The sequence below is a fragment of the Gopherus evgoodei genome, chromosome 9, assembly GCF_007399415.2.
Source record: "Gopherus evgoodei ecotype Sinaloan lineage chromosome 9, rGopEvg1_v1.p, whole genome shotgun sequence".
In the NCBI taxonomy this organism is placed as follows: domain Eukaryota; kingdom Metazoa; phylum Chordata; order Testudines; family Testudinidae; genus Gopherus; species Gopherus evgoodei.
The window spans coordinates 21,829,555-21,856,814 of record NC_044330.1 but is presented as its reverse complement, the minus strand read 5'-3'; the positions used below and the strand labels follow the sequence as shown (position 1 = coordinate 21,856,814).

General features: G+C 39.3%; 1 protein-coding gene across 1 annotated transcript; it reads left to right on the top strand.

Annotated features, from left to right (window-relative positions):
• The first annotated feature begins 249 nt into the window (after positions 1-249).
• On the top strand, positions 250-26,310 carry OTOL1 (otolin 1). The gene is made up of 8 exons (XM_030575685.1): positions 250-298; positions 725-963; positions 1,255-1,345; positions 2,971-3,105; positions 18,555-18,926; positions 21,365-21,454; positions 22,998-23,069; positions 24,790-26,310. The coding sequence occupies exons 1-8, from the start codon at positions 250-252 to the stop codon at positions 25,686-25,688; spliced, it is 1,947 nt and encodes a 648-aa protein (XP_030431545.1). The 3' UTR covers positions 25,689-26,310.
• The last annotated feature ends 950 nt before the right edge of the window (positions 26,311-27,260 follow it).

Genomic DNA, 27,260 nt, shown 5'->3' with positions numbered 1-27,260 from the left:
TGTTAGATCAGTGCTGTGTGAAGACCACCGCATATAGCTGTGGTCCCCAACATTTTTCGTCTGGCGGGTGCCAGACAACGAGTCACAGAGGACTGTGGCGGCGGATGAATATCTGCCGAAATTCCGCCGACAAGCGGCAACGTCAATAGGCGTTGCTGCCGAAATACCGCCGACAAATAGCGTCATCCAGAGGTGTAGCTGCTGAAATACCACTGAAAATCGGCGGCATTTGGGCGGTGACACCTCTGGATGACGCAGCTTGTTGGCAGCATTTCAGCAGTTGCTCGTCGGTTGGCCAGTACGCGGGCACACTTAGATGCCCCGGCGGGCTCAATGGCACCTGCGGGCACTGCGTTGGGGACCCCTGACATATACCATTACACTACACTAGCACTTTCCCTCTCCTCTCCCTCTCTGAGCTGTCCCCTTCACATTACACGTGTGTGTGTGTGCATGTGTGAAAGAGAAGTCCCCCCTCTTTTTGTCTTCTTATAATACATAAGAAACATGTAAATTTTATGCCCCTAAATGAAATCCTACATAACTGGGCCCTATGGCAGGACTCAGGAGTGCACTCAAGAGTGCAAATTACTTCACTGAAATACACTCAGACTGTCATTTTAAATACTGTATGTTCCTATTAATGTGAGTGTTCAGGGTTATCTATTCAGACCTCTGTCTTTCATAAGAGCATGGCTATAGTTTGGTCACTTTTATTTTACAGTGTGCTTTCTGACTATTGCCGGAATGATTTCTACACTCCTGACACAGGCTCTGCTGTGCAGTGTCTGGTGTCCTGTGGCATCTACAACTATCTTCAGTCTAGCTCCCAACCAGTTATTCACAATGGATGCCCTCAATGGTGCTGCTGAAACTGAAGATCCTAAACAAGCATCTGCTGTTCCCCCTGGTCCAGACCTGGGGACAAATGAAACCGATCCAGTCGCAGATGTTGGAACTCAAGTAAGTTCCCAGCATGCTGTAACACCCCCAGCAACCTCTCTCTTTAACAATGAGGCAGGTGGAGTGGAAAATAACATTAACCTTCAAGAGCTGAAGCCCACTTCTACTGGCCCTAAACAACCAGTTAGTTCAGAAGTATTTACCAACACAAACACTGAGAACACTTTTTCAGTAACAATTGATCCTAGAGGAGAGGAGGAAAACAATACCATCTTAATCCCATTACTTGGTGCTAATGAAAGCATTGTATTTGATGATCACTTTACTTCTTTCTCCATTAATACACCAAAGGAAAACAGTAATGCAGCAGGAAAACAGTGCTTCTGTGACAGTCCTGTGCCTGAAGGACAAAAGGGAGAACGGGGTGAAAAAGGGGATCCAGGTAATTTTATCACTTAATGCCTTTGGTCAGCTACATTTTTCAAATGAGCTAAATTATTTCCTAGGTAAAAGCAGATGCATCAGTATAATACTCAGCAACTACAAATCTGGATTCTGTGCTTGCTTATGCACTGACTGCGCATGAAACTACAGAATGTAAACAAAACAAAACCTGCCTTGTCCTGTTGTGCCTAGCCACTGTATCACGTTATGTGCAGCTAATTTGCTATTCTCGCTGTACCTGAATAGACACCTTCGGACAAGCTGAGGACCATCCTGATTGCACTGGCTTTTTTGTGTCACAACTCATAGTGTCACTGATCACATGTATGTGCGCATATGGTAGTTTATAGCACATCTAGCATTGTTAATGGTAGCTAAGAAAAGTACAAACCTTTCTAAAGTATTTGAGATTCAGCATGATGAGTCATAATGGTTCATTTGGAATCATTGCTATCTGATGTATAAATAAACACAATTTACTGATACTTTAAACATGTATTTAGGGATTCTTCAAGACTAGAGCTATTGATTCAATAGGCTGAAATGGCTATCATGAAGCGTTTATAATCTTTCATGTAAACAAGCATTTAGGGAGTTACTAAATTGTAGCTTTTGGATCTTTCTAGCAATTACACTTTAACACGTGTAATAAATCCACATTTAGGAGCAACTAAGGTGCCATTAAGTAAATTTAGAAAATTTTAGGCATAATACAGGATAATATCGGGGCATATTCTTTTGTATCAGTGCAGTTTTTGTACTGGTTCTGTTCTCCCCTTGATAAACAAATTACAATAGGATAAAAAATGAGAGGATTTATCCTTATTGCAGCCAACAAGAAACCTTTTGGAATTGTATTTAAAGATTACTCCACATGAACAGTAATTTCTTTTCTAAATAATTTTTTTTTCTAAAAAAACTTGGTTAATGTAACTTTTTTGTCACCACAATATACCACATTTTTCGAATGTTGTATTAAAAAGAAAAATCAAGGATGAGCCTATGTTTGCAAGACCAGGCTTTAAAAATTTACAAACATTTACTCATATGTGTCATCCCATGAGTAGGTAATGTTTAGAGCTACTAATGTGTGTAAGCCTCTAGAGCAGGGGTAGGCAACCTATGGCATGTGGGCCAAAGGCGGCACGCGAGCTGATTCTCAGTGGCACTCACACAGCCCGGGTCCTGGCCACCAGTCCAGGGGGCTCTGCATTTTAATTTAATTTTAAATGAAGCTTCTTAAACATTTTAAAAGTCTTATTTACTTTATATAAAACAATAGTTTAGTTATATATCATAGACTTATAGAAAGAGACAACGAAATTTTTTTTGTATTTTTTTTAAAAGGTGGGATAATGTACAAATGACAAATAGCATGAGATGATAAGACTTTTAATTCTTTTAAATATTTGTCTATTGTAAAATATATCAAATGGGTAATTTTTCACATAGGAAATTTACAGCTTAGCTTTTATAATCACATAGTCTAGAATTACCATTATAAAATGCAAATGTCAAGTGAACATTCTGATATGGAATTTTATGTTTGTTTGGGACATTTCACACTTGATAAAGAGCATATATAGGATGGTAATATTTGAAATACAACTGTTTTCTTTATAGGTAACCCAGAGAAAAAAGGAGTACAAGGGCCCTTGGGAGAAACTGGACAACAAGGACTAAAGGGAGAAAAGGGTAATCAAGGATCCAAAGGTGATCTAGGTAAACCAGGGCCTCCTGGTCAGAAAGGAGAACAAGGTTGGTCTTCTTCCTGTCCAAACAGCAATAAAGGTGATGCTGGATGTACTGGTTCTAGAGGTCCTCAAGGACTTAAAGGAGACAAAGGGGAGTATGGAAAATTGGGTCCAAAAGGTGATGTTGGACCGAGTGGGAGTCCTGGAGAAAAGGGGCATGGAGGAGAAAGAGGGCAAACAGGTAAGAGGGGGCCAAAGGGATATGCAGGGCCACCAGGAGTCCAGGGGGCTCCAGGTCTTAAAGGACATCCTGGGGTTCATGGAAAAATGGGTCATCCTGGAAAACATGGGCCATCTGGACTTCCAGGACGAAAAGGAGAAAAAGGACAGAAGGGAGATTGCAAAGAAAGTGACATCACAGCTTTCTCTGTTGGTCTTCAAAAAAGAAATAGCTTCCCACCACCAGGGTCTCCAGTGAGATTTGATAAAATTTTCCTTAATGAAAATGAAGCATATAATGTGGAGTCAGGTGTGTTTGTAGCCAGCACTGGAGGTATCTACTCTTTCAGTTACCACATGAGTGTTTCCAGCAAATTACTGAGGGGTGCACTTTTCCACAATGGTAAAAGAATTCTTCAAATGTCCAGTGTAAGACCTGTCAAACAAGCTGCATATAATGTGTGTCAGGTTTCTGGATCTATATTTATTCATCTTAATGAAGATGATAAAGTTTGGCTCCAGATTTTGAATGCATCTCAAAATGGCCTGATAGCTGATGAAACCACTGATTCTGTATTTTCAGGTTTTCTGGTATTCCCTGACTAGAAAATTTCAAAATCATATAAAATACTGTAGATGTGGTTCCTGCAGTACTTAAAAATAGGATCAGGGGACATCCAGCACTTCGCAGGATAAGGCACATATGCTGTGATTATAAACTGCTGATTATTGACAGTGTCAACTCAGATCACAAAGACAAATTGCTCGTTTGTAATATTTACATATTTGTACACTTCACTCTATTTCATTTAACTTCAAATTCTGTTTATGGAATCTATAAATGGGTGTAATTTCTTTTTCTTCTACCTCAGCAAGGGCATTATTATCACTGTTGTGAATTCTTTATGTAGCATCAAAATGTGTCCTGACATTTTGCAGAAATTTAAAGGCACTGGTCCCTGCCCCAAGACGTTTACAATCACAGAATCTAGGATCAGATTCTTAAAAGATACTATACTATAATATGGACGGTAGTGGGAGAAAGAGTGCACAGAGAGCTGGTCCAAATGAGTATTTTTTCTAATCAAAGATTTTAGCAGAAAATTTTCATTTTGTCAAAATGTTTTAGTTTTTCAATGTAAAAGAGAAAACTTTTTTGTGACATTGTCTCTGGAAAAGAGTATGTGAAAGGAAAAGGTGTGTGTGGGGGGAAGGCAGAAAAACAGAAAATGTTTCAGTCTGTGAAAACTGAAATTGGGTTTTCTGTCAAAAATGAATACATTTTTGTGGGAAATTTTGAAAAAAATAAAAATATTTCAAAATTTTCTGCAGAAAACAATTAACCACCCAGCTCTCCATTCAACATCTTTTTTTTGTTTTCGTTATTTCAATTCATTGCCTATTTTCTTTTCAATTTTTTATCTTTCTGGATTTACTTGTTTCTTGATGTTTGTCCATTTAGCAACCTTCTTGTTTAATTCATTTTAACAAAAATCCTAGCCTATTTTCTGTGATGTTCAGTTATTCAGCTTTTTTTCCTATTTTTTGTGCTAGTTTTTTTTGTCTGACTTTGTGCCTGTAAATGAAATTTTCCAATTTCATTTTTTACATTTAGGGAACAAGTAGAAGTGAAACCACTTCTAGAGGAACCTTCTGTGTCTCCTTTAGTGATCTGGCTGCTGGCATTAATACCAAATATATTCAAACCGTTCAAATCTGTTTCAAAATGCCATCCATAGGTCTGATCTTGCAAACAGCTCCTCCTTGGCATAGTGGTTAGTACTGTGAATAGCCCCGATAGTTATGTTCCCTGCCTCCGGCAGCAACATACGTCCTGCCCTTTCTTTTCAGCCTGAAAGGCATCAGTTACCCCCATGAGTCTACTAACAGGAGTTAGATGTGAAGTTGTAGTGGAAGAAAGAGCATCCAGAAAACTTTGTTCAAGTTCAACCATCCCCAAACACCTCTGAAAAAAAATCTGCCGGTGGAGGGAGAGGGAGAATTGGAAATTGCTAGGGATGTCCCTCTTTCTCTCTTCCTATCTGAAAGTCAAGCGAGGTGGACAGCTTGCGTATTAGGGCTCGCAAAGAGCTGATTTTGCCTTTAGGTTTGTGTTTCTTTGCTTTTATTGGTCTGTCACAATCTTTTAACCTGATCCTGATTTCCTGATGCACCAAAAGCTCTTAGGGGCTGGAAGTAATGCAGAGTGGCTCTTAATGTTACTTAGGAATAACCTTGTGTACATTATTTGATCTTTATTTAGCTGTGCAAATAAACAGTAGTTTGAATTCTTTTGTTCTGCCTTGAATTCTTACTGAGCCACACAACTAGCTAAAAAAACCCATTTCTTTTCATACTAGATAAAATAAGAAAAAGTTATTTGTTTCTTGTTTTGCAGTAGCTTTAGTTTCCTTCACAAAGGTCTCTTCATTGGGATATTTGTGATTAAACAGAAGCATAGGTTGAGATTTTTTCAAAGATGAATAGGCAATTTAGCCACAAATCTACCACTCATTTAAATAGGAATTGTGTGCCTAAATCTCCTAGTCAGCTTTACAAATCTCAGCTTATCCCTGTGGAAATGCATGATGCTACCAATGTCTTTGGGCATATACTTTAAGGCATTTCATGGCCTGCATGCATCATTTATATAAGTTAAATGTGAATTCTAAATTATATTAATAAAGAAAGTGATGTAAATGAAGATAAACATTAATTTACATGCTCAGCCTCTGTGCTCTCCAAACTGTGCCTAAAATTCAATAATTACTGCTTAGCGTGAAAACAAAGACACATTCTGAGTTTTGCATCATATCAGTTGCTGTTGGTAATGTGCAGTCGACTTACTGAGAAAATCTCCCATTCACCGACGCACCTGAAATTGTCACAGAACCAGGTAATAGTCTTTCAGCTCCCACACAGACAGCATTCAAGTCATTTAAGCAAATACCAACAAGAAATTGAAACTGTCTTTGTAGCAAAGATAATGCTCTAACCTTAACATTCATAAATAGGACATTAAACTGGAAACCATGGAAGAGTAGCTTTGGTGAATACAAAGGTAGCATTGTAAGTGGCAATAATCTTGATTTAAAAAGTTGCACTGTTGAATAAATTATTTTCCTTCTGGAAGGTTCTGATTTGAAATCAACATAAGGATTTTATTACAACCAATTTGATAGCCGTTCCCTGATGTCACATCTGTTCAGTCGGGAGCTACACAAGTTCTCCGGTGTAGGCCTGATGCTGCTATCTTCTACTGATATAAGCAGTCTCACTGACCCACATCCACAAAGGAATTTAGGTGCCTAAACCCCGGATTTAGGCACTGCTGAGATCTTCAAAACCCATGCTCATCTGCCGCATAATGCTGTAGATACCTGAACTCACTTGGTGTTGTGGTAAAAGTTCCCTAAGCACCTATGTTTCTGCCTCTGGGCATGCACACAATGCCTCATTCTAAGCATCTGGATGCCCATCTGCCTCAGCCCCAGCATGATCATCAAACCAGGGGAAGATATCTTGCCTTTTGTGTCATGCTCTGACCACATCTAGAGGATCAGAGCCCATCCAAAATCCAGGTGTTGGTTTGAGCCATTGATATTAGTGGGACTGCTTGCAAGAATAAGGATTGTAAGATATGGTCCATGATAATTCACAGAATAGAGATTAACTGGTGCAGCTCAGGCTGGAATAGACAAAGCAACCTCTTATGACTATTGTACTGTGCAGCCCCTTCCCAATAATACATAAAAGGTTCTGAAAGGGCTTACTGTCACACTATTATACATAGGATGTTACAATGCTGAGCTGTTAAACAATAGAAACAATTATAACTCCTGCCTTCCTTTAGACACTGACACTGTAAGGTTATTTAAACTAAGTAATTTTTTTTTTAAAGGAAGCAGAAAGAAATGAGTCAGCAGCTGAACCTAGCCTTTTCCAAGACATTTAAAACACATGAGTAACTTTGGCAGCATTCAAGAAACAATTAAATGTTTTGACCCAAATACTCGTAATTGTAATACAGTTGATTAAACTAATGCACACAATTTCATTTCAAATTACATGTGCCTATTACCCTTTTTGTATCCACACTGTATTTTTTTTTGTATCTGTTATATTTTATTTGGCTTCCAGTTGTAGAATGGGACTGTATTAACACAAGTAATTTTCTTCCTTAATCCAGGAAATGTATCATTGTGCTTAATGAGAAATACTTGGCAAAACAAGAAATTACAAACTTTCCAGGTACCATTGTATCTCATTCTGTCAGGGGCTGAGGTCTTCCTGCCTGTTGGCTTCCATGAAAGTTGAGCGTGCTCAGCAACTCTCAGGAGGCGTGTGAGAGTTGGCAGGATCGGACCCATAGTATGTTGTCAATCCTCTTCCTGTCCACTGCTGTCCGTAAGCAGACAAGAGTCTAAAAACTTAATAGCAAAAAAAGTAGAATGTAAAGATCACAAAATGTTGCAGACTCTGGGCCAAATTTTGCTCCGTTATACTGGTGTAAATCAGTTACCTTCAAAAATCACTTAAGCAGAGTTATTCTGGATTTACAACAGTGTTACTGAGAACAGAATATATCCCTTTATGAAGGTCTAATCCCCTGTGAAATGATGCAGCTTGTCTGCAGTTCACATACACCTTTTGTCTCGTCAGGTTTTAAATATTTTGAATTTCAATTTAAAATATGCAGAATTGGGACTGATTAATGGATACACAAACCAATACTATTAAAAATGAACTGACCTTGTTGGGTTGAGGATCTTAGTCCTATTTTCAGCTTAGTAAGCATTAACTTTTAGTGTCACTCCTGGTGGTTATTCTGTGATATTGTCAGGATGTGTGGGCTAAGAGTGGATTTTACAGCAAAACTCCTTTTTGACATCAAAGATTTTCAGACATCATCTGAAAAACTGATGAATCAATATGGTCTGGTATATTTAATAACGTGCTGCGCTTTTTCTATTGCTAAAAGTCATACAGTGTGAGTGTTGGGGAGAGAAAAGGTAATGTTTAAATTACAAATAGATAGAGGAAGATTACTGTTCCAGAAGCTTTTATCAAAGGAGAATTGATTGTTAACTTTAAGAAGGTCTGAAACAAACTCATTCTTTCTTGTCCAATGGCCAAACTGAATTTTCAATGTACTGTAACACAGTAAATGCGGAATCAGTAAATGAAATTAATTTCTGGTTTCATTTTCACCAGGATGAGGACCCCTGCCGGGTCCTAGAGCCTGGGTTCCAGCCCAAGCCGGAAGTCTACACAGCAATGAAACACCCCAGTAGCCTGTCAGCTTGAGTCAGCTGGCATGGGCCAGCTGCGGGATTTTCTTTGCTGTGGAGACATACCCTCTGTTAGCCTGCTATGCTCCCTGGACAAAAATACAAAGAGCTAATGCTACAGATAAAAATTTAGACACAATATCCCACCAGCCATACTGATATTGAGTAGTTCTTTATTTCAGGGCTGTACCAGTGGGCCAGATTGCAGATCACCTCATTCCACACTGTTGTGGATCTCAGCCACTTTTTTGGCACCATACCATCTAGACCTCCTGGAGACCTATCCATGTGAACTGGGGAAAGGAGGGGGCAGGTGTTAACATAAGCTACAATTTTTGGAAGGTTGCAATATAACACTAATTTATTTCTTAGAATCCAGAATCCTTACACACAAAAAAAAAACACCATCACCCATCAACACATTGAGACAAAACAGGCTGCTCCCTAACTCAACTTCCATAATAAAACTGGCCTTGCTCTAGGCTGGCTTTTTTCAGACTGATTGTACAAAACCCAGATTGTACACTTCCCTACTGAACTTCCTAGTCTGTAAGCAGGACTAGGAAACCTCTTCTAAACGTAAAATGATAGCTTGTAATTTTAACACAATTTTTAATACACCACACAGGCTTGGAGGGTAGGCAGAACATCCTCATGCCATCCCTGCCAGTACTGCAGATCTTACCTGATAATGGTATTACATTTCAAGGCTATGGCTCCACTGAGGATCCCCAGAAGACACTATGCCCTGGTGTAGAGTGACTCCAATAGAGCCATGCAGCTAGAAAGTTTGTGGAATGGACAGCTGGTGCAGAAGCAGGGGATGAGGGCTTCTGGATGGATCCCATGGGATTGGTCTGATGGGACAACGTGGAGTAATCTTCACTTGGGAATTCATATGAGAATTTACTTGTAAAAAAGTATTCTCCCACAATTTTTAATGTGGGAAGGGTGAATTTTCCCCAGTGATTGGTAATGCTCGGGGTGAATAAGCATAACAGAATTAGACCCGTGGTTTGCACAATAGTTGTGAAAGAGTGTGTTGCTCTGGCTGCTTAATTTCCTTTGCTAGAAGCAATGATGAAAGGCATCAGCTGCTGCAAAGGGTAAAAAGAACATAAGAATGCTATACTGGTCAGATCAATGGTCCATCTAGCCCAGTATCCTGTCTTCTGATTGTGGCTAGTACCAGATGCATCAGAGGGACTGAACAGAACAGGGCAATTATTCAGTGTTCCATGCCCTGTATTTGTTGTATGCTGGTGAGGTTTTCCTCACTGCCATCATTTTATTTTCAGAACGGGTGCCTGATCAGCAGCTGACTTTTTGGCTTTGGCAATGAGGATAAGTGAGAACGTTCAAATAAAATACGAAAATTAGCATGTAAAATTATATGAATTTTAGTTGTGTATTTATGGAAAACAGTGAATCACATGCAATCTAAACATCATGAGACAAGAAATAACCTTTCGGATCCTGGCTGTTAATTACACCTCTTATCAGTCTGACTTTTTCAGTTTAAAAGCATTGCTGAGAAACTAACAATTCTTGCTGCCAGAGTTTGTTTCCAACATCAAGTCTCCTGGCCTAGTCACACTGAACCCTCCATTGCTCTAAGTCTGTCTTGTCTTTACTTAAAGGCAGAATGCTGTATAATATCAATGAGGCACCACCTTTAGCTCCCTTTTAAAATGAACAAACATGATCGGTGAACTATGCAGTTTCCAAAATTTAAAACAACGAGAGCACCAAAATGTGTTAAGGGAAAGGGAAACCACTCTTTGTAATAGCATATTGGGTTTGGAGAGGGAAAAACAAAAAGGAATTAAACATCGTTAAACCAATTCAAAACTAATTTTCTCTGCAAATATTGATGGCCCAAACCTACTCCTGGTGAATGCCAAAATGTTCAGCTAATACAAAGGGAGCAGGTTCGAGCCCTGGAAGTTGATGATAAAGGAGAAATGTGAGTTCTGACATGACCAAAAATACATATTTTTACAATCAAATATTGTCCACACACTTCACTCAAGTTTGACTTGACATTCAATCCCATTCCTATTGCAACAGAGAAATTGGGCCCTAAATCAATAAAATATATTGCTATTGTAATTAGTATTATTATTTGTCAGCTTGACAAGTGTTATTGGAGAAAATCATGAAAAAGTCTTAAGCAGGAAAATGATTATATTAGAATCATTGACTTTGCTAAAAATAGATGAAAATTGGTTACAGAGAGAAAGTAGAAATATATGTGAATATAAGAACTGAAGAAACTAAGGAGGGTACAAGAAGGAATCCAAAGTGAATATACTGCATATTACATTTTCCATACATTGTTAGACCAAAAGTATCTAATAATTTATCCCAGTACAAAAACACAAGTTAAATTTTTCCAAACTGCTCCAAAGTAAAATGATTCTGATGGAACATAACATGTACCAAGAAACAAATGAAATTTCTTCTATCAGAATGAAAGTCAGAAGGCTCAGGTGATTAAAGGCAAAAAGCAAAGCAAACCAAAAGAAACAAAAACAACTCACAAGTCCCCATCTTAAAAAAACCCTCTGAGGATAGTACTGTATGAGAAATCCAAGCTAATTCAACTAAAACAAATAGTTTCAGGAATTGGAATCTATCCAAAATCAAACATAAAAGTATTCAAGTGAATGCATTTATAGTAGTTGCCGTTTGCTAATGGGAGTATACAGTGGTAGCTGAGATACACAGTTTTGCTAAATACTTAACAATATATTTGCAGTTGCTACATGACGACAATTGGCAAATATTAACATTTAAGTGGCTTCTGCTGTAAATGACGCTTTCTAAATATTACAGTAGACTTAGAGGCCCTGTTTATGACAGTTATCTATGGATCTTCTACACAATTTGGATGTTGGAAATATATTTCTGGCTTGTATATGTACAGGAAAGAGACAAAGAGTGAAAACTATACTACCATTCCATCCCTAGAGGTGATCCCTCTTGCTAAGGGCAAAAGCACATAACTTGGTTAGCATTTATAGAACACTTCTCTCTAGATCTCAGAGCACTTTACAAAGTAGGGTAAGTATAATTACTGTCTATGGACACTGATGCACAAAGAGGTGGAGTGACATGCTCAAGGTCATACAACCAGTCTGTGGGAATGTCAGGAATAGAACCCAGGTTTCATGATTTCAGTAGCCTCCTGGGTTAGCCACTGGATACTAGGAAAAAGACCTACCTGGGCCTCACCTGTTTTGTGATGCGTACTTCATACTCTAGAGCTGTCAATCTGACACATTTCACCAGCCCAGACTTGCCAACACATTAGGAAATGTGAGATTTCTGCCTTATTCTCACTGGCTTTCTTACACCCACATCCACACTACAGTTTCTTTCTTCACCTTTCCTGTAGACACTGAAAGATGGTGCGGTTAAGATAAACAAGACCATTCCCTTAATTTGCAAAACCCTACATATACCTAACTAGAAAATCTCAGTGACTGTTAAATCCTGGGGATGAAATCCTCATCTCGCTGAAGTGAATGATAAAATTCACATTGACTTCAATGCAGCCAGGTTTTCACCTGGGACTTGAGTGAGGAGTGGTGTTGCATCTGTCACACAGCTCATCATGAACAATCTCAAAGTATTTCTTCCCTTCTGCTCTTCTCATCTGACCCTGGGGTGTAGCAAATAGCATGCCATAAATTCCTATCTGCCTGGAGTAGCACAAAGGATTGTGCAAGCATCCTCTGAAATCACCGAAAAGCACTGCTGTGCAAGGAGAATCCTTTATGCTCGGCAGGCTGGTAGTAGGGGGCCTGGAGAGCAGCCAGAAAAGGGTCAGCTGAAGAGCAGTGTCCCAGCCTGCGGGTAACATTTGCATTTCCTCAAATTTCAGCGTCATTCTAGTTACTTTGAGGAGAATTCACCAATCCCACTTCCTCTCTGTCACAGTGCCCCATCTCATTGGTTACAATAAAAGTAATTAAAGAAATAAAACAGATTACTGCCTGATTGAGAATAAGATTGGCTTTTCCAATGTGCCATCCTGGGCGGGTATTCCTGATAAAGGAAACATTCATAAGGTAGGCAATAACAAACATTGCTTCACTTTATCTTCAGTATGGCTTTTGCAATGAAATTGTGGAGTTTAAAAGGTACAGTCGGTATAATTTGTCTCAAAAAATCTTAGTGTATTTAATGACTGTGTAACTGTGAGAAGACTGGTCTACTCCCCCACCCCCAGAATAAAAGCGCAAAATGTTATTCAAACAGCAAAGAAACACAGCCATCTGCCCATTATTTAAAGTCTTTTGGTTGTGGATAAACTTCTGTTGTGATCTTGACTATCTGAATTCAGTTATTCAGGGACAAAAACAATAGCACAGTTGCATTACGAGTGTACAGCCGTGAGACATATGCTAACATTTAATGGACATTTAAACCCAATAAAGAATAGATGTACTAAACTTGACATCATTACAGCGAAGAATAATTGCTTTCAGTTTGGGTCTATTGTGAACTATAAACATCAAGTGAGTATATTAGAGTGAATAATTTTAGAGCAATTGGAAAGAAATCTAATAGAATGAAAAACGAACAATTTCACATTTATTAAAATGTATTTACATATATTAAAGTCTTTATTTTAGTAACACCTTTGCCCACTATAATACAGGGTTCAGCAGTCTAATCATCAGCCCTATTTTCAAGAGTGTAAAACTCGGACTTTAAAATTCACCACTAGCTGAAACATATACAAGCTCAGAGCATCTAGGCAATTTATTTTATTTGTATTCATTTTATTATGTTATACTATCATGTAAACCCATTCATTTGAATTTGGCCACTTAAATGTACAGAATCTCTGTGTTTAGAAATAGTCACAGAAGCTCTTTGTGCCTGTCAAACTCTCAAATGATTTTGATTTGAAAAATATTTTTTTTCCCTAAAGATAATTAGGCTACAATTTAGCAACTTGGAATAATTAAGCTATTTTGGCAATGAATTAAATATATTTCATGCCATTCAGATTTTTAAATAAGAAATAAAAATAAAACTCAACTACTTCCGACATTTTATAGGAAAGCAGAAATTGCCAAGGTGGATCAGCCCCATGGTCCAGCTAGCCCCGTATCCTGTCTCTGACAGTGGACAGAACCAGCTGCTTCAGAGGAAGATGTAGGAAATTCTGCTTTAGGCAGTTATGGAAAAAACTCATCTAAGTTAAAGTTTCTTCCTAATGTCCAATATTTAGAAGTTGGCTTTGCCCTGAAGCATGAAGGTTTATATACCTTCCGACACGCTACGGGGTGAAAACCTGCCCCACTGAAATCAATGGGAGTTTTGCCACTAGTTTCAGGGGACCAGGATTTCCTGCTAGGTGTTTTTAATCTTTATTATAATAGCTCTTGCTCTTTGCGTTTTAATAACTACATTAAACATTGTCCAATGTCTAACTTGAAAAAAAGTCATGGAATTAAAAATTAAAATAAATGCTTTATGCTTTATGTACATTGTAGCCTTTGTGTTCCCAATAGAACATGCCTAAGAGACAGACTGTCACCAAATGACGTGGTATTTCTTCACTTTTTTGGGATGAAGCTAGACCCTACAGATACTATTTTGCATGTTTTATATATGATTCTATAATGTGCACAGAAATGAACTGACAATTCAGATACTACTGTAGTGTTCTGCTTGCTAGCTCCTAGGAGTAACCTGACAGTGTAAAATGCTATTGTTTTGCAGTTCTGGTTGCAGATTTGTAGCATTTGTAAGTTATGGGTTTTCCAGAGCATCCTGCCGGGTGTTTAAATTGACGTTCTGCTCTAATGAAGCACACAAGCCATTACTTTGCTAATTGCCTGAGTTATAGTGCTCTGTACAAAGCCATGGATTGTTCTTAGTCATTCAGAGTATAAAGTAGCAAAGATATCCTGAAAAAGGAAAAGGCTGATGACCTTTCACATCTTGCATTAATCTGTTGCTAACATCTTAGAAACAGTCTCTCTCTGTTCTGTTCTTGGCTGGTGCTGAACCTGCTGCTTTGAGGTAAATATATTATTATCAGCCTCTTGGCTCAAAAGCCTCTCACTGCATTGTGACTAGATGGGCACTAAGAGGTACTTATGCTCTGCAGTTCTAGGTTATTTCCTCTGGGATGATCAGAGCAAGTTTTGAAAGAGTGACTGTGGGCCGGGAGCTGCAGAGCGCCTTCTGTAAGGTGAAGAGTGGCCCCAAGTTGTGCTGAAGTTATGTGAGTTTTAGGGTACCTTGTCAGATCAGGTCATACTCACACGTTAGTCAGTGACTGCCCCTTGAGGTATGCACGCTAGCCATGGCTGCATGATCAGACAATATGAATTTTACTCACTGCACCAAATAAACATTCTGAGCATTTCATTATCTAGTCAGTTTTCTCTTTTTAGACAACACTCGGGTAAGTAAGGGTGGAGTAAGAATCCTTCCCTACTAAACCTCTGACGGTGACACACAGGGTAATGTGTCTATTAATCCTTCACTAGACCAGGTGGGCAGGCAGAGTGGGGCATGGGTGGAGCTTTGGCTCTGATGTCCACCTGCCCACATGCCAGCCAGCGCACCTAAACCAGCAACAGATTACTGCCATTCTGGAACAAATAGGAACCAAGGAAGGAACGGAGTCTAATTCACAATTCCTTCCTTGTCCGCTCCTGGGGCAGTACAGCTACACACTAGTCCTTAGAGCGAGACCCAAAGTCTCTTTCTTGTCCTTAATATAATATTGAAATGTAATTGGTTTAGGGTTTCTGCATGAATTGCATCACATAGGCCAGAAGCTCCTAAACGGTTGTTGTCAGATGCCTGGTGATCTGGCACTAACTGCATACATGATGCTGGTTCTTCTCCTGGTTTGCAGCTAGAGAAACAGAACAAGTGGAAGGGTGAGACAGCCTGTCAACCTAAACAGTAAGGCTGGTTGAAAACGTTCTGTCTAAACTATTTTTTGATGGAAAATTGGGATTTTGATTAAATGAATTTTTTCATGAAAAGTGTCTGCTGTCTGGATTTTTTTTTGTAAAAATACCAAACACCTACAAATAGAAAGAGTCTATCTGAAAACCAAAATTTAGAGATGCTGCTGCCATGCTTTATGGCAATTATAGTTCGGTTGTTTCGTGTCTCCATTGTTCTGTATGGGCCAGATTCTCCAGTTGAACAACAGGTCCTATGATGCACTGTTGACAGGTACTCCTATGATGCAGAACATCCACTCCCCAGAGGGGGACATGAGGGTGAATCATGGGCATTGTAGTCTGACCAGGGAGCCCAGCCTGTAGAAGAGAATGGGAGCATGAGGCACCTTAACTACAATTCCCATAAAGTACCACACAGCATTTTTATATTGAAATATTTTAGTTTTCAGCTGAACTATTCAGTTTTCAAATATTTGCTGAAAATTATAATTTTCCATGGAAAATTTAGACAAAAAGGAATTTTGATTTTGTTTTCATCAGAATTTTCTGTAGACACAACTCCTTATGTTACTGAGGACAGCAAAAATATGTAAACACTTTCCTAGTGTTAGCTTTTAGTGTAAAGAACTGCTGTAGTTGCCACTGCAATGTTATAAAATTAGTTAGCAAGAGGGGAGATAGTCTTCATATTAACCAATTGGATGTGAGGTAGTCAACACAATTGTTGAAAGGAAGGAAAGCAGAAGTCCACAAGACCATCCATCTTTTGAAATGTGGTCCACACTCTGAAAATGTTTGCAACCCTGCTATTTAGGCTCCCTTTCTTTGTTTAAGCAATTAGCTGTATGAAAGATAAGGAAACAAAGATGAAAATTTAGACCAAGATAGATTATGTAATTGGAAAATCTTACCTTTTTTGAAATATTTACTTCAGACAGCTTGAAATACTTAGGGTGTAATTTTGTTTCCACTTATTCCTTTAAAGCAAAGCCTTTCAAAGTGGGTAATTGTTCTTGACTCTGAAGTCATTACTGAATTCTCTCTAATCATTTCAGTACATCACACATTTCAGAATCTGGCTTTTCTGTATTCTTGGAGCCATCCTGCATGGTCTTGATTGTCCATCCCTTGCACCAGATGTTTCTCAAGCTTTATAAGACATATTGTGGCGTTATTACATCCAGGAAAAGCTGCAGAGAGAATTGGGGGTTAAGCTCATTGTTTCGCTCCACTTGGAAAGGGGTTTATGGGTTAGATCTTGAAAACCCCCATTGACAAGAATAGTCCTATTGGAATCCCAGGGAATTCAACTGGAACAGTCCCAACTCAAATGATGGTGTTTTGCAGAATCAGACTTGATGTTTGGAGGAAGGGAGTACCCATGAGTCCTTTGTAAATATGTGGATTTATCTTCTGCAGACAAAAAGCCAAGAGGCAATTTCTGCTCTTGTGTATGCTTATGTAACCCACATTGAAGTCATTGGGACACTAGTATAATTGGGAAGAGAATTGGTCCAAAGTGTGCAGATAACACAAAAGCAGAGTTCTTGCGTGTCCGCTTCTTTCTCCATTTGTCTTTCTCATTTTGGTTATCTGAAGGAGGCTGTTTTATCCAGCAACCTGCGGAGATACAGAAGCCTCCATGAATGCAATGGCTTTAATGGTAAACTTATTCAAGCCAAAAACTGTTTGCAATTGGAGTTAAAAGAGTAAAATATATTTATTCATCTAGGAGAGTCAGCATTTCAGGGGTAAGTCACAATTTCAGATCTACTTGAGCTTTTGCATATATTTCCTCCTCTCCTCTTGCAGCTCCCTAGCTCTGCCAGCATCTCTCTCTTTCCTTTACAGGGAGCTGGGGCCCAGCTACCTCCAGCTGTGATGAAATATCTGCCAGGCTTCAGCTTCTTGCCCTGAAACCATTACTACCAACTCATTCTTGCCTACAGGCTTTTCTCCACAACAAGGGCTAGAAAACATACTTAAAAAGCCAACATTCTCATGCTATCTCTTGATACCAGGAACTGGGATTCTATGACAGGTGCTGAATGTTGTCAGAGTTGGCAACACTGGTAGCCATGGTCACACTTAGAGGACCTGGTTCTGTACTGCATTACGCCAGCTTTATGCCACTTGACATCTGGTGTGGAGTTGCTACTGGTACGTGCTATCCACAGACAATATTCCTCATTTTAAATATAGAATATCTCATTCTGGAAGAATCTTTTGAAGCAACATTAACTTTGTTAGTGTGACCACTCTAGATTTCAAGCAGAAAGGACTGGTTTTGCTAGTTTCAAATTACTGATGTTTCACTGTGTTCTAATTGCTTCAGTTAGGTTGCTAAGCAGAAAAATAATGAGATGTAAAAACCTTCTGTAAACTTTCTTTTCAAATTAGAGAGGCATAGAAAGTGTCTAACAGGACATCAAAGATTTCCCTCTCTAACTTTGTGGCATTTATGCTTTCTTCATGTGTTACAAATGTAATTCTTGCATTAGGGCAAAGCCTACCTTCTCCCGGTGTGTCCCACTTGAAACCTCTGAGTTTTCTGGAACTATTGCCAAGAGCTGGGCAGCTAGCAGTACTGTCTTTTTGTGTCTCTTTACAACAGGAACATACCTACTCATTATAAAATGCGGGGTTGCACAGCAGGAACTCTTAACTTCTTTTGCTTTCCACACGTCACTCAATGCCAATCTGAGAAATTGGCCTAGGTAGAGGGCCACTGTAGCTGCATAGGGCCCCCACTGAAATCAATGGGGCTCTGTACAGACACAAGGGCCTCTCCTCATAGATCAACTGACAAGATCAGAGCTGTGAGCTGTTTTTAATAAAGAAACCTGCTTTACTGATAAAAATTGTACTTTTGCATTTTTACTCTTTGCTGTTCATACGTTAAGCTGCTTCTCTTGGATTTAAAAAGAAAAGGCTAACGGTGAGAAGTGCAGGAAAAGCAATAAAGGATGCAAAACAAGTGAACCTTACAGGAAAATTGCTAATACCAGAAACCTGCTGCAATGCTTTATAATTGCATTAATCTTTTCTTTCAGCTACAAAAATGTGGCGTTTACCTTGGCAGAGCGCCACCTTCATTATACTTATTGCTGCTGCTGTACGCACAGAGGCGAAAGCTGCCCTGGCTGAAAAGTTTACTCAGATAAAGGCTCCAGAGATGGAGGTCACTGATGGCTTGGATACATCCATTGTGCCACCCTCTGAAGAAAGTCCGTTCACAGAAATATCGGAAACAAGCGAAATGCCAGTGGAGTTATCCTCGCTGAACCCGGCCTTCAGAACGGCCACCACTCTGTTTCCTTTTGAAAATTTTACTCTTGACACAGCTGATTTCTTTTTTAATTGCTGTGATTGCTGTACCCCTGTGTCAGGTCAGAAAGGGGAACCAGGAGAGCATGGACTGCCAGGTAGGGGAAAGCAATTATTATCATTATTCATTTCTCAAGAAGCAGTGTCAGCTGTAGCATATGAACTAAGTAGAAAGTGGCAATCATTCTCCAGTTTTATTAATTCTTGAATAAATTCTCATGCAGGCTGGAACATCATGCTATGGTGATTTATACCAGCTGAGGACTGGCCGTAATGGATTCGTATTACATATAATATCAGATAAAAATCTAATTATTCTTAAATGCTACATTAAAACAATGGTAACCTAGGGCCCAGCTCTGTAAGTCCCTCACATATGGAACTCCAGTTAAAATCAGTGTTCTGCATATAGAGGACCTACAAGGTCTCAGGTTTGCACTCAAATCTAAGGAGAATCAGAGTTACTGTTGCACACAAACTCCTGGACAATACTCCGTATTCCTCAGCCTCTCTCTCCCTTTGTATTTTAGAAATCCCAGAAAACTGTGCAATATTACACTTCATATATGATGTTGTTACAGAGAGAAGGGTATGATTAATATGTTCTATTATTTTCTTTAACTGAGTGTTAATAGAGCAACTGGGCACCAGGCAACCCACAGAAGAAAACAATGTCCTTGCACTGAGGGTAGCTTACAATCGATAACAGACAGACTATACAAAAAGTGCACTAAGACGGTTGTACTTACATCATCTTTATTGCTTTACAATGGAGTTGTACCTGGGATTTGAAAAGAGAAAGAGTGGCCATTCGGAGAAGGACAGATAACCCCAAAAAGCTTTAACCTTCCCCCCAATTTTAATTTTCCTTATTTCCCTGGTTTGTCAGACTCTTAGAGCATAGATTTTAAAGATATAAAACCTGATAGTCTACCCAATCCCTCCACTAGCCGATGCAATATTTTCTTCCATGGTGTCTGCAGTCTGACTTTACATCTGCCAAGCAGTGAGACTTTTACCACCTCTTAGGAGACTACTCTACAGGAAAATATGATTTAGTAGCCAGGAAAATGTTCCTGATATTCAGTCTGAAGTTCCCTTTGCTCATGTTGATCCCTTTAGTCCTTGTCATATTCTCATGGAACCCCACAGACATTTCCTCTCCCTGCACTTTTGTGTTTACAGTCTTCTAGTAGTTGCAGATTGTTTTACATATTCCTTTTAGCATGGTTTTGTGACCCTTCAAGCTACCTGCAAGTAGTTTTGTGTTTTTCTACAGGGTTATATAATAATTAATAATAAAATCCCTGACCTTTTATTGGAAACAGGAAAGTTAAATGCAAAAGACAATAAAGGCGCCACATTTTAAATATGATTAATTTGCTCAACAGAGTCTCTATAAGTACCCTATAAATATTTTATAAGAGCTATATATTTTGTAACCCAATATATTGTATATTATGTAACCTCACTTTTTATTATTAAAATACACACCCAGATAGGGCCTGACTCTGACACCTGTGCATTGAGCAGGACCTTAATCTGAAATATTCACATTTATTTTAATAGCACTACTTTTGAAGAGAGATACTTTTCATCTGAGTAAGGGTGGTAGAATCATGCCTTTTTAAATATACTGTATTCAAGGGACTCTAGTCTCCCATTGTTAATAAGGGACAAGATTGTATTAGCTATAGAGGGAGTTCTATGCATACATCTCCCGAGGACTGATGGAAGAAGAGCTCATGTCAAGTTGTTTGTATTGTGACAATGAACAGGGCCAGATGTGCATGAGCTAGCCCAAGTTTTTAAAGCTTATTGTAAAATTAAACCACTGAGTATCTTGCTTGCTTGTCTTTCTAATGTTTCTGACAATGTGTGGATCTGATCTGCCCGATAACCATACTTGAATTTGCAGTTTAAAAAAAAAAAGAAAGGGTGGAGTTAATTAGATATAGGATGTCTTCAGGTGCATTTAAATACTGGACACCCAAATTAGGATGTAATCTACGCGTTTGGGCTTCTATAGCTGTATAGCAGTTGGAAGCTATTTTTCAGCTTTTTCTAGCTAAGAGACCTCCAAACTCAAAAAATAAGGTCTTAAAGATGGCATGGGGATTTATGCACCAGGTGAAAGACAAAGGTCCATGAACCAGTCAATAGATATAGCAGGAAATATAAATTGGGATTTTCATAGCTGACGAGAGCGTTTAGCCACACAGTTCCCATTAATTTCAGCTGTATGTCTAAAGTCCCTAATTGGCTTTGAACAATTGCAGTGTTTTTCATCTGTGAAGGAAATATGACTCAGTCCTGAGCCCTGCTCTGCTTCTTTTGTATCACTCCCATGGTGCAAAGGAAAATACTCAGTTCTTTGCTGTTTTCACAAAACACCCATCAGTATGTGGCACCCCCCATCATTTGTGGCTTATTACCTAACTAACATTCATAGATCACTTTATAAAGTTCATTCTTTTCAGATACTATGAAGATAGAGTTCCTTTGTCTAATGAATTTTCAAATGCTCATTTTCCAGGTCCTAAAGGAGAGCTGGGAGATGCTGGCCCTCAGGGCCTACCAGGAATTCCTGGACTTCAAGGTCCAAAGGGCTTCAAAGGAGACAAGGGTGAGGAACAGTAGCTGCTCATTTCAAAAGCACATGTGATTTTTTTTTTTGCTCATATGTTTTTCAGTCCAATATAGCAAAATTGTAGGAGAAATTATTTTCTAAAGCAATTGAAATGTCTTGGTATAAATTGATACCTTGTAATTCCCATGGCCTGTAATACTGAAAATTAATAGCTTATAACAGCACAAAATAAAAATGGATATTCACAAAAGCCTGATCCAAAGTTCATTGGAGTTCTACCTCAGTAGGCTTTGAATCAGGCCCATGTGTAGTAAAGATCTTCATGAAAGCAACAGGCAGACATAGAGGCAGCTTTTAAAAGTTAAATCTCTCAGACCAAATTGACTGCACCCAGCAAGAGAGTAGAATGTAGTTCATTAGCTGTAACTTCATGCAAAGACTCCCATTCACTTTAATATTCTTTGGACCAGGCCCTCAGTGGTCAATTTGCTATTATGTATCACTCTAAGTACGGCCTAGAAGTTTCTTGCTCATGGAGAAAACATATTTTTAAAATGTTTAAAAAGTTGGTCCACTAAACTAACTGTTATTTAGAGCGATGCTTCTCTGTTTGCACCTGTGTGATTTTCAGTATCCCTAAACACTTAGCACCTACACTTGAATAATCACTTGTCCCAGGGATTGTTGCTGTAGATGAAACAAACTTAGAGAGTTGTGTGCAATACAAAAGTGAGAACAAAGTCAAGCATGACCCCATTCGGAATATTTGCAATAACCACAGATACCCAGTCAAGTTGTTTATCCTCTTCTAAGCCATCCTCTGATGAAGAGGTTGTCTGTGTGGTTATTGGTTCTATTAATCATTTGCCCCGGAAACCTGTGTTCAAATCTCAAGTGAAAATGAGTTTGATGGTCATCGCAGAGTTCTCACTTTGCATGTCACTAAACTACCACATACTGGACACAATTCAGCTCAATTGCCTGTTTCTGTCCAAAGGGTTTAGTGTACTAGAATAGCGCATGTGGACTGAATTGTATTGGCAGAGCTATAAGTGGTTGCTTGCACAGCATATGCATGCATCATACTTTGCTAAAGCCAATAAGTACTGAATACACTTGAACATTTTAACAGGGGGAAAAAATGACATCAGAGTATGATTCAACTGATGTCCTCTGCTACGATGTCCCCTCTTGCCTAATGCTTTCTAGGGCTGTCAAACTAGAATGACAATACTGAGTCTAGTGGCTATCAGCTTCTCTATTGGGCCATTAAATGACAGTAAATGCCCTCCCTATCCAACATTACTGATTTTATACAGTTACTTATTTCTTAGGCATTAAGATGGATCAGATAACTACGTAAGTACAACGTGATGGGTAGTTTGATGGGTGCTGGTGTTTTGGAGTTTTCAGGTAAGGAGTCCCAAAGAACCTTCTTAGGACTGTCATTTTTTAAGTTAATTTTTACTACAGAAGAGAGAGTGACAGACACACAAATGATGTAAGCCCCATGCTGCATAAAGAATATTTTGCTGCAAATAATATACCTAGCAGCATATTAATGGTAACAATGTCTTAGGAGATAAAGGAGAACATGGTGACCAAGGAACAAATGGAATTGCAGGGTATCCGGGTAAACCTGGAGAACAAGGTACGTAAGGCTACACCAGAGTACTCAAGAACATTGATCTCTCTTCCTCTTTAATCTGGTTTTCTAATATTTAATCTGTTTTTTCCCAATCTGGACTTCAGTCCACATTCAGGAAAAACTCACTACAGTCCGTGGGAGCTGTGCGTGAGTAAGAACTGAATGCGGACTTCAGTATTTAGATCACAGTCTACATACTGAATTATGTTATTTATCTGTCTATCTTTCTGTCTACCTATGGTGCAGTTTCAATCATTTAATTTGAAGTGCGTAGATACTATAAACTTTAGCTTGTCCTAGTGTATGATAGAAACAGGGCCCAACTGACAGATGCAAACCATCCAGGCAATATCTTTGAGCAACCAACCAAACTAATAATTTTTGGAGTGGGCGGGGGCGGGGGAAGGGAGAGACTGTGTGTGTGTGTGTGTGTGTGTGTGTTTGAGAGAGAGAGAGAGAGAGTTCCTGTAGGGGAGTATATTCCACCTGGAAAATGTATTGGAGATGGGATTTGTTGCAATCTGTTGCATTCTGAAAGCAAGAAAAGTTATTCTTCAGTGAAAAGTAACTTTATGAGCTGGAGATAAAATTCACACCTGGCAGTGATATTTTCAGCCATATTTAGATAGTGGGAAAAATCTCATCAGAGACAGATTAGATCTTCTGGTGCAACCCAATGGCACAGAATGCACAGGGATGTGTGTGCAAAAGTGGTTTAAAACTCTGCTCGCGTGTCATCTGTGGGCTCCATTAGAGGAATCTTCGGGTGCATTAGAGGAGTCTTGGGGTACAATCCAAGGATCAGCATAGTGTAAAGTTGTCCTGACCACCTGCTTTCTTGAAACCACAACCTTTGTTCTCTGCTGCCTTGGCAGCCAGGAGAGTGTGTGGTGTAGGAGTTGCTACACTAGCACTATGCCACCAGAGGATGACCCTCACACTGGGGCAATCTTCCTTTGGTTAAGATGGCTTTAAGGCCAGATCACACCAGCATATAGATGGCATTGGATAATCTTGCCCTATATAGAATACATGTATTTTATCAATTGCTTTTAATATGGTTGATTTAGTGTTTTCAATTGTATGTTGCCCCTCAACTTTATGGTAAATGCATTTAAAAAACTGACTTACAATTTCTGCCTTTTTTTCTTCTTTGATTCCACATTCTCTTTCTTGCCATATACCTTGGAACTGTTTTTAATGTCATTACTTCTCTTTTTTCCATCAAGCCAGCTTCCTCCCTACATACCCAGTGTTGCATTCTCTTTGGTCTTCTTCACGTTCCCAGTCTCTCTCTCTGTCCTCGTATTTTATTTCTATTCTCTCTTGTTTTCTAATCTCCTTCCCAAGCCTTCTTAGCCCTTTACTCCTCCTCCTTCTTCCCTTTTCTAACCTCTCTTCTCAACATCTGTCTCCTCTTGCCTCAGTTCCACTTGTTCCTATTAAATCCACTCAGCCCATAATGACTCCCCTCTCCCAAATCCACTTCCCCCTTCACTCACAATGCAAATTACTCCCTCCACTCACTCACTCCGCTCCAGAGGAAAGCAGAGAGAAAACTTTGAGAATGGAACATGCAGTCTTCTTTTTAGTCCCAATCACCTGGCATTTACATCTGCTTCTGCTACTCCCTACCTAGCACAGTGACCAGCCCAAGGTTAGTAGTGCTGCATGGTTTTTATTCTTTCTTGTGACTCTTTATTTCTATCTTTTTTTTTTCTAGGTGAAGCTGGAGTTAAAGGAGACAAAGGAAACTCTGGCCTTCCTGGAATGAAGGGACAGAAGGGTGTGAAGGGGGACACTTGTGAGAATGGGACCAAAGGAGAGAAGGGAGACAAGGGAGAGCTGGGCTTACAGGGGCTAGATGGGGAAAATGGAGATAAAGGGGAAAAGGGAGACCTAGGGGAAAAGGGGCATTGTGGGGTGCCAGGGGAGAGAGGAGAGAGAGGGGAAAAAGGGGAAGGTGGAATAAAAGGGGAAAAAGGCAGCAAAGGAGACACTGGAGTTGAGGGTATTCCTGGGATGAATGGAAAACAGGGAGAAAAGGGTGAGCCAGGCAGTAAGGGTGAAAAAGGGGACTTGGGACCAGCTGGTGTGATGGGACCTCTTGGGCCCAAGGGAAATCCTGGTAGTAAAGGGGCCCGAGGAGCTAGTGGAAAGAAAGGCTCCAGAGGTATCAAAGGATCCAAGGGTGATAACTCAAAAGTCCGAAGATCAGCTTTCAGTGCTGGCTTGTCAAAGCCTTTCCCTCCACCAAATATCCCTATTAAATTTGACAAGATTTTGTACAATGATCAGGAAGATTATAATCCTTCTACAGGCAAATTCAATTGCAGCATTCCTGGAGCGTATGTCTTTGCTTATCACATGACGATCAGAGGGCGGCCTGCTCGAATCAGCATTGTGGCACAAAACAAGAAGATAGTCAAAACCCGTGAAACACTTTATGGTCAAGAGATAGACCAGGCTTCTTTCCTGATCATTTTGAAATTAAATGCAGGGGATCAGGTTTGGCTGGAGGTTGGACGGGATTGGAATGGGATCTATGTCAGTGCTGAAGATGACAGCATATTTACAGGGTTTCTTTTGTATCCAGATGATATTTTTGAGACCCTAGCATAAGTATATGGTAATAAACACACTACTAAGAAATGAAACATTTATTTCACTCTGATTGTCAGTAGGGGGTGGAGGGAGAAGGATGAAGGAGAAAGAAAGTGTCACTTTAGTGAAATAGATGTCATAATCGTTCTATACAAATATTTATATTTGTAATAAACTGATTAATTTTAACTAAAGAGCCCCAAAAGATGCAACCACCGTCTGTGATAATGCCTAATTTTCATGATCATATAAGGAAATATTACAGAAATGCATTCAGGAAGATATAGATCCCAAAGAGATTTTATTTACACTTCAGACCCAGGCTAGATAATCAAATCGTTAAAATTACACAGAGAAAGTCAATATATTAGTTTAATTCAGATAAGGCCAAATCTTGCAATAATTACAAGTCAAAATGTCCATGGGAGTCAGTGTCGAATTTAGTTGGAGTTTCAAATTTTAGCTAAGGATTGTAGGATTTGACTCAGAGATTAATCAGATACAATTGCAAGTACTAGGTTTCTTCAAATCATGTTCACAGATTTAAAAATGTCTGCTGTCAAACCAGTATTATGTGTTACTTTATATGTGGTAATGCATGGAATAAAAGGTTGATTTAGCGATTGTATTATAATCACTCAATCAGTGCAAACATCTCTGTTCATCAAATTATTGTTGTATTCACAAGAACTGAATATCTTTGGAATGGTAAAGAATAAAATAAGATGATTCCCTAATCTAATTTATTTTTTCCTATGACACACAGGGAAAAATACATTAATGTGCTGGTTGACAACATTGTAACTGATGGAACAATTAGTTCAAATGATTTAGAGGAAAAGTACTTCTGTAAATGGTGTTTGGTTGTGGCATATCATTGTATGATCAGAAAAGTCCTATAACTCAGTGAATGTTTAATGAACCCCTGGACAACTTTTTAAGAATTCCTTTGCCAAAGCCAAATTTAGGGAAGTAAATTTAGGGAAGTAAAAATAAGAAATGAAGTAATCTTGGGATACCAGAATTGATCCAGGTCCTTATTAGCGCTATATCAGATAGTGCTGTATCAGATAGTGCTTAGATAATGCTGTATCAGAGGCCATTCAGTGCCTTCTCTGACATTTATTAACTTCATAATTCCTTTTAGAACTTCAGAACAATATTGGGCATATTCAGTATGATAAATGGAATGGTTCTGAAAATCTGATCACTTTCTTGCTACGATGAAAGTGACATCACTCTCTCCCAGTTCTTGGTACTGGAACCATCACTTCTTAGGAAATCTCAATTCAACAACTACCTGCACTCACAAACAAAATTACACTTCAAAAAGAATGACCAAGAAAGCATCCGTGTTCTTGAGTGATAGGATTCCAAGGCAACCATTCAGAGGGCCACAATCTACCCCTTTAAGGCACAGCTAGGAGCAGGGGTGGCTCTAGGTATTTTGCCGCCTCAAGCATGGCAGGCAGGCTGCCTTCGGTGGCTTGCCTGCGGGAGGTCCCCAGTTCCTGCAGATTTGGCTGCAGCCTGTGGGAGGTCCACCAAAGCCGTGGGACCAGCGGACCCTCTGCAGGCAAGCTGCCAAAG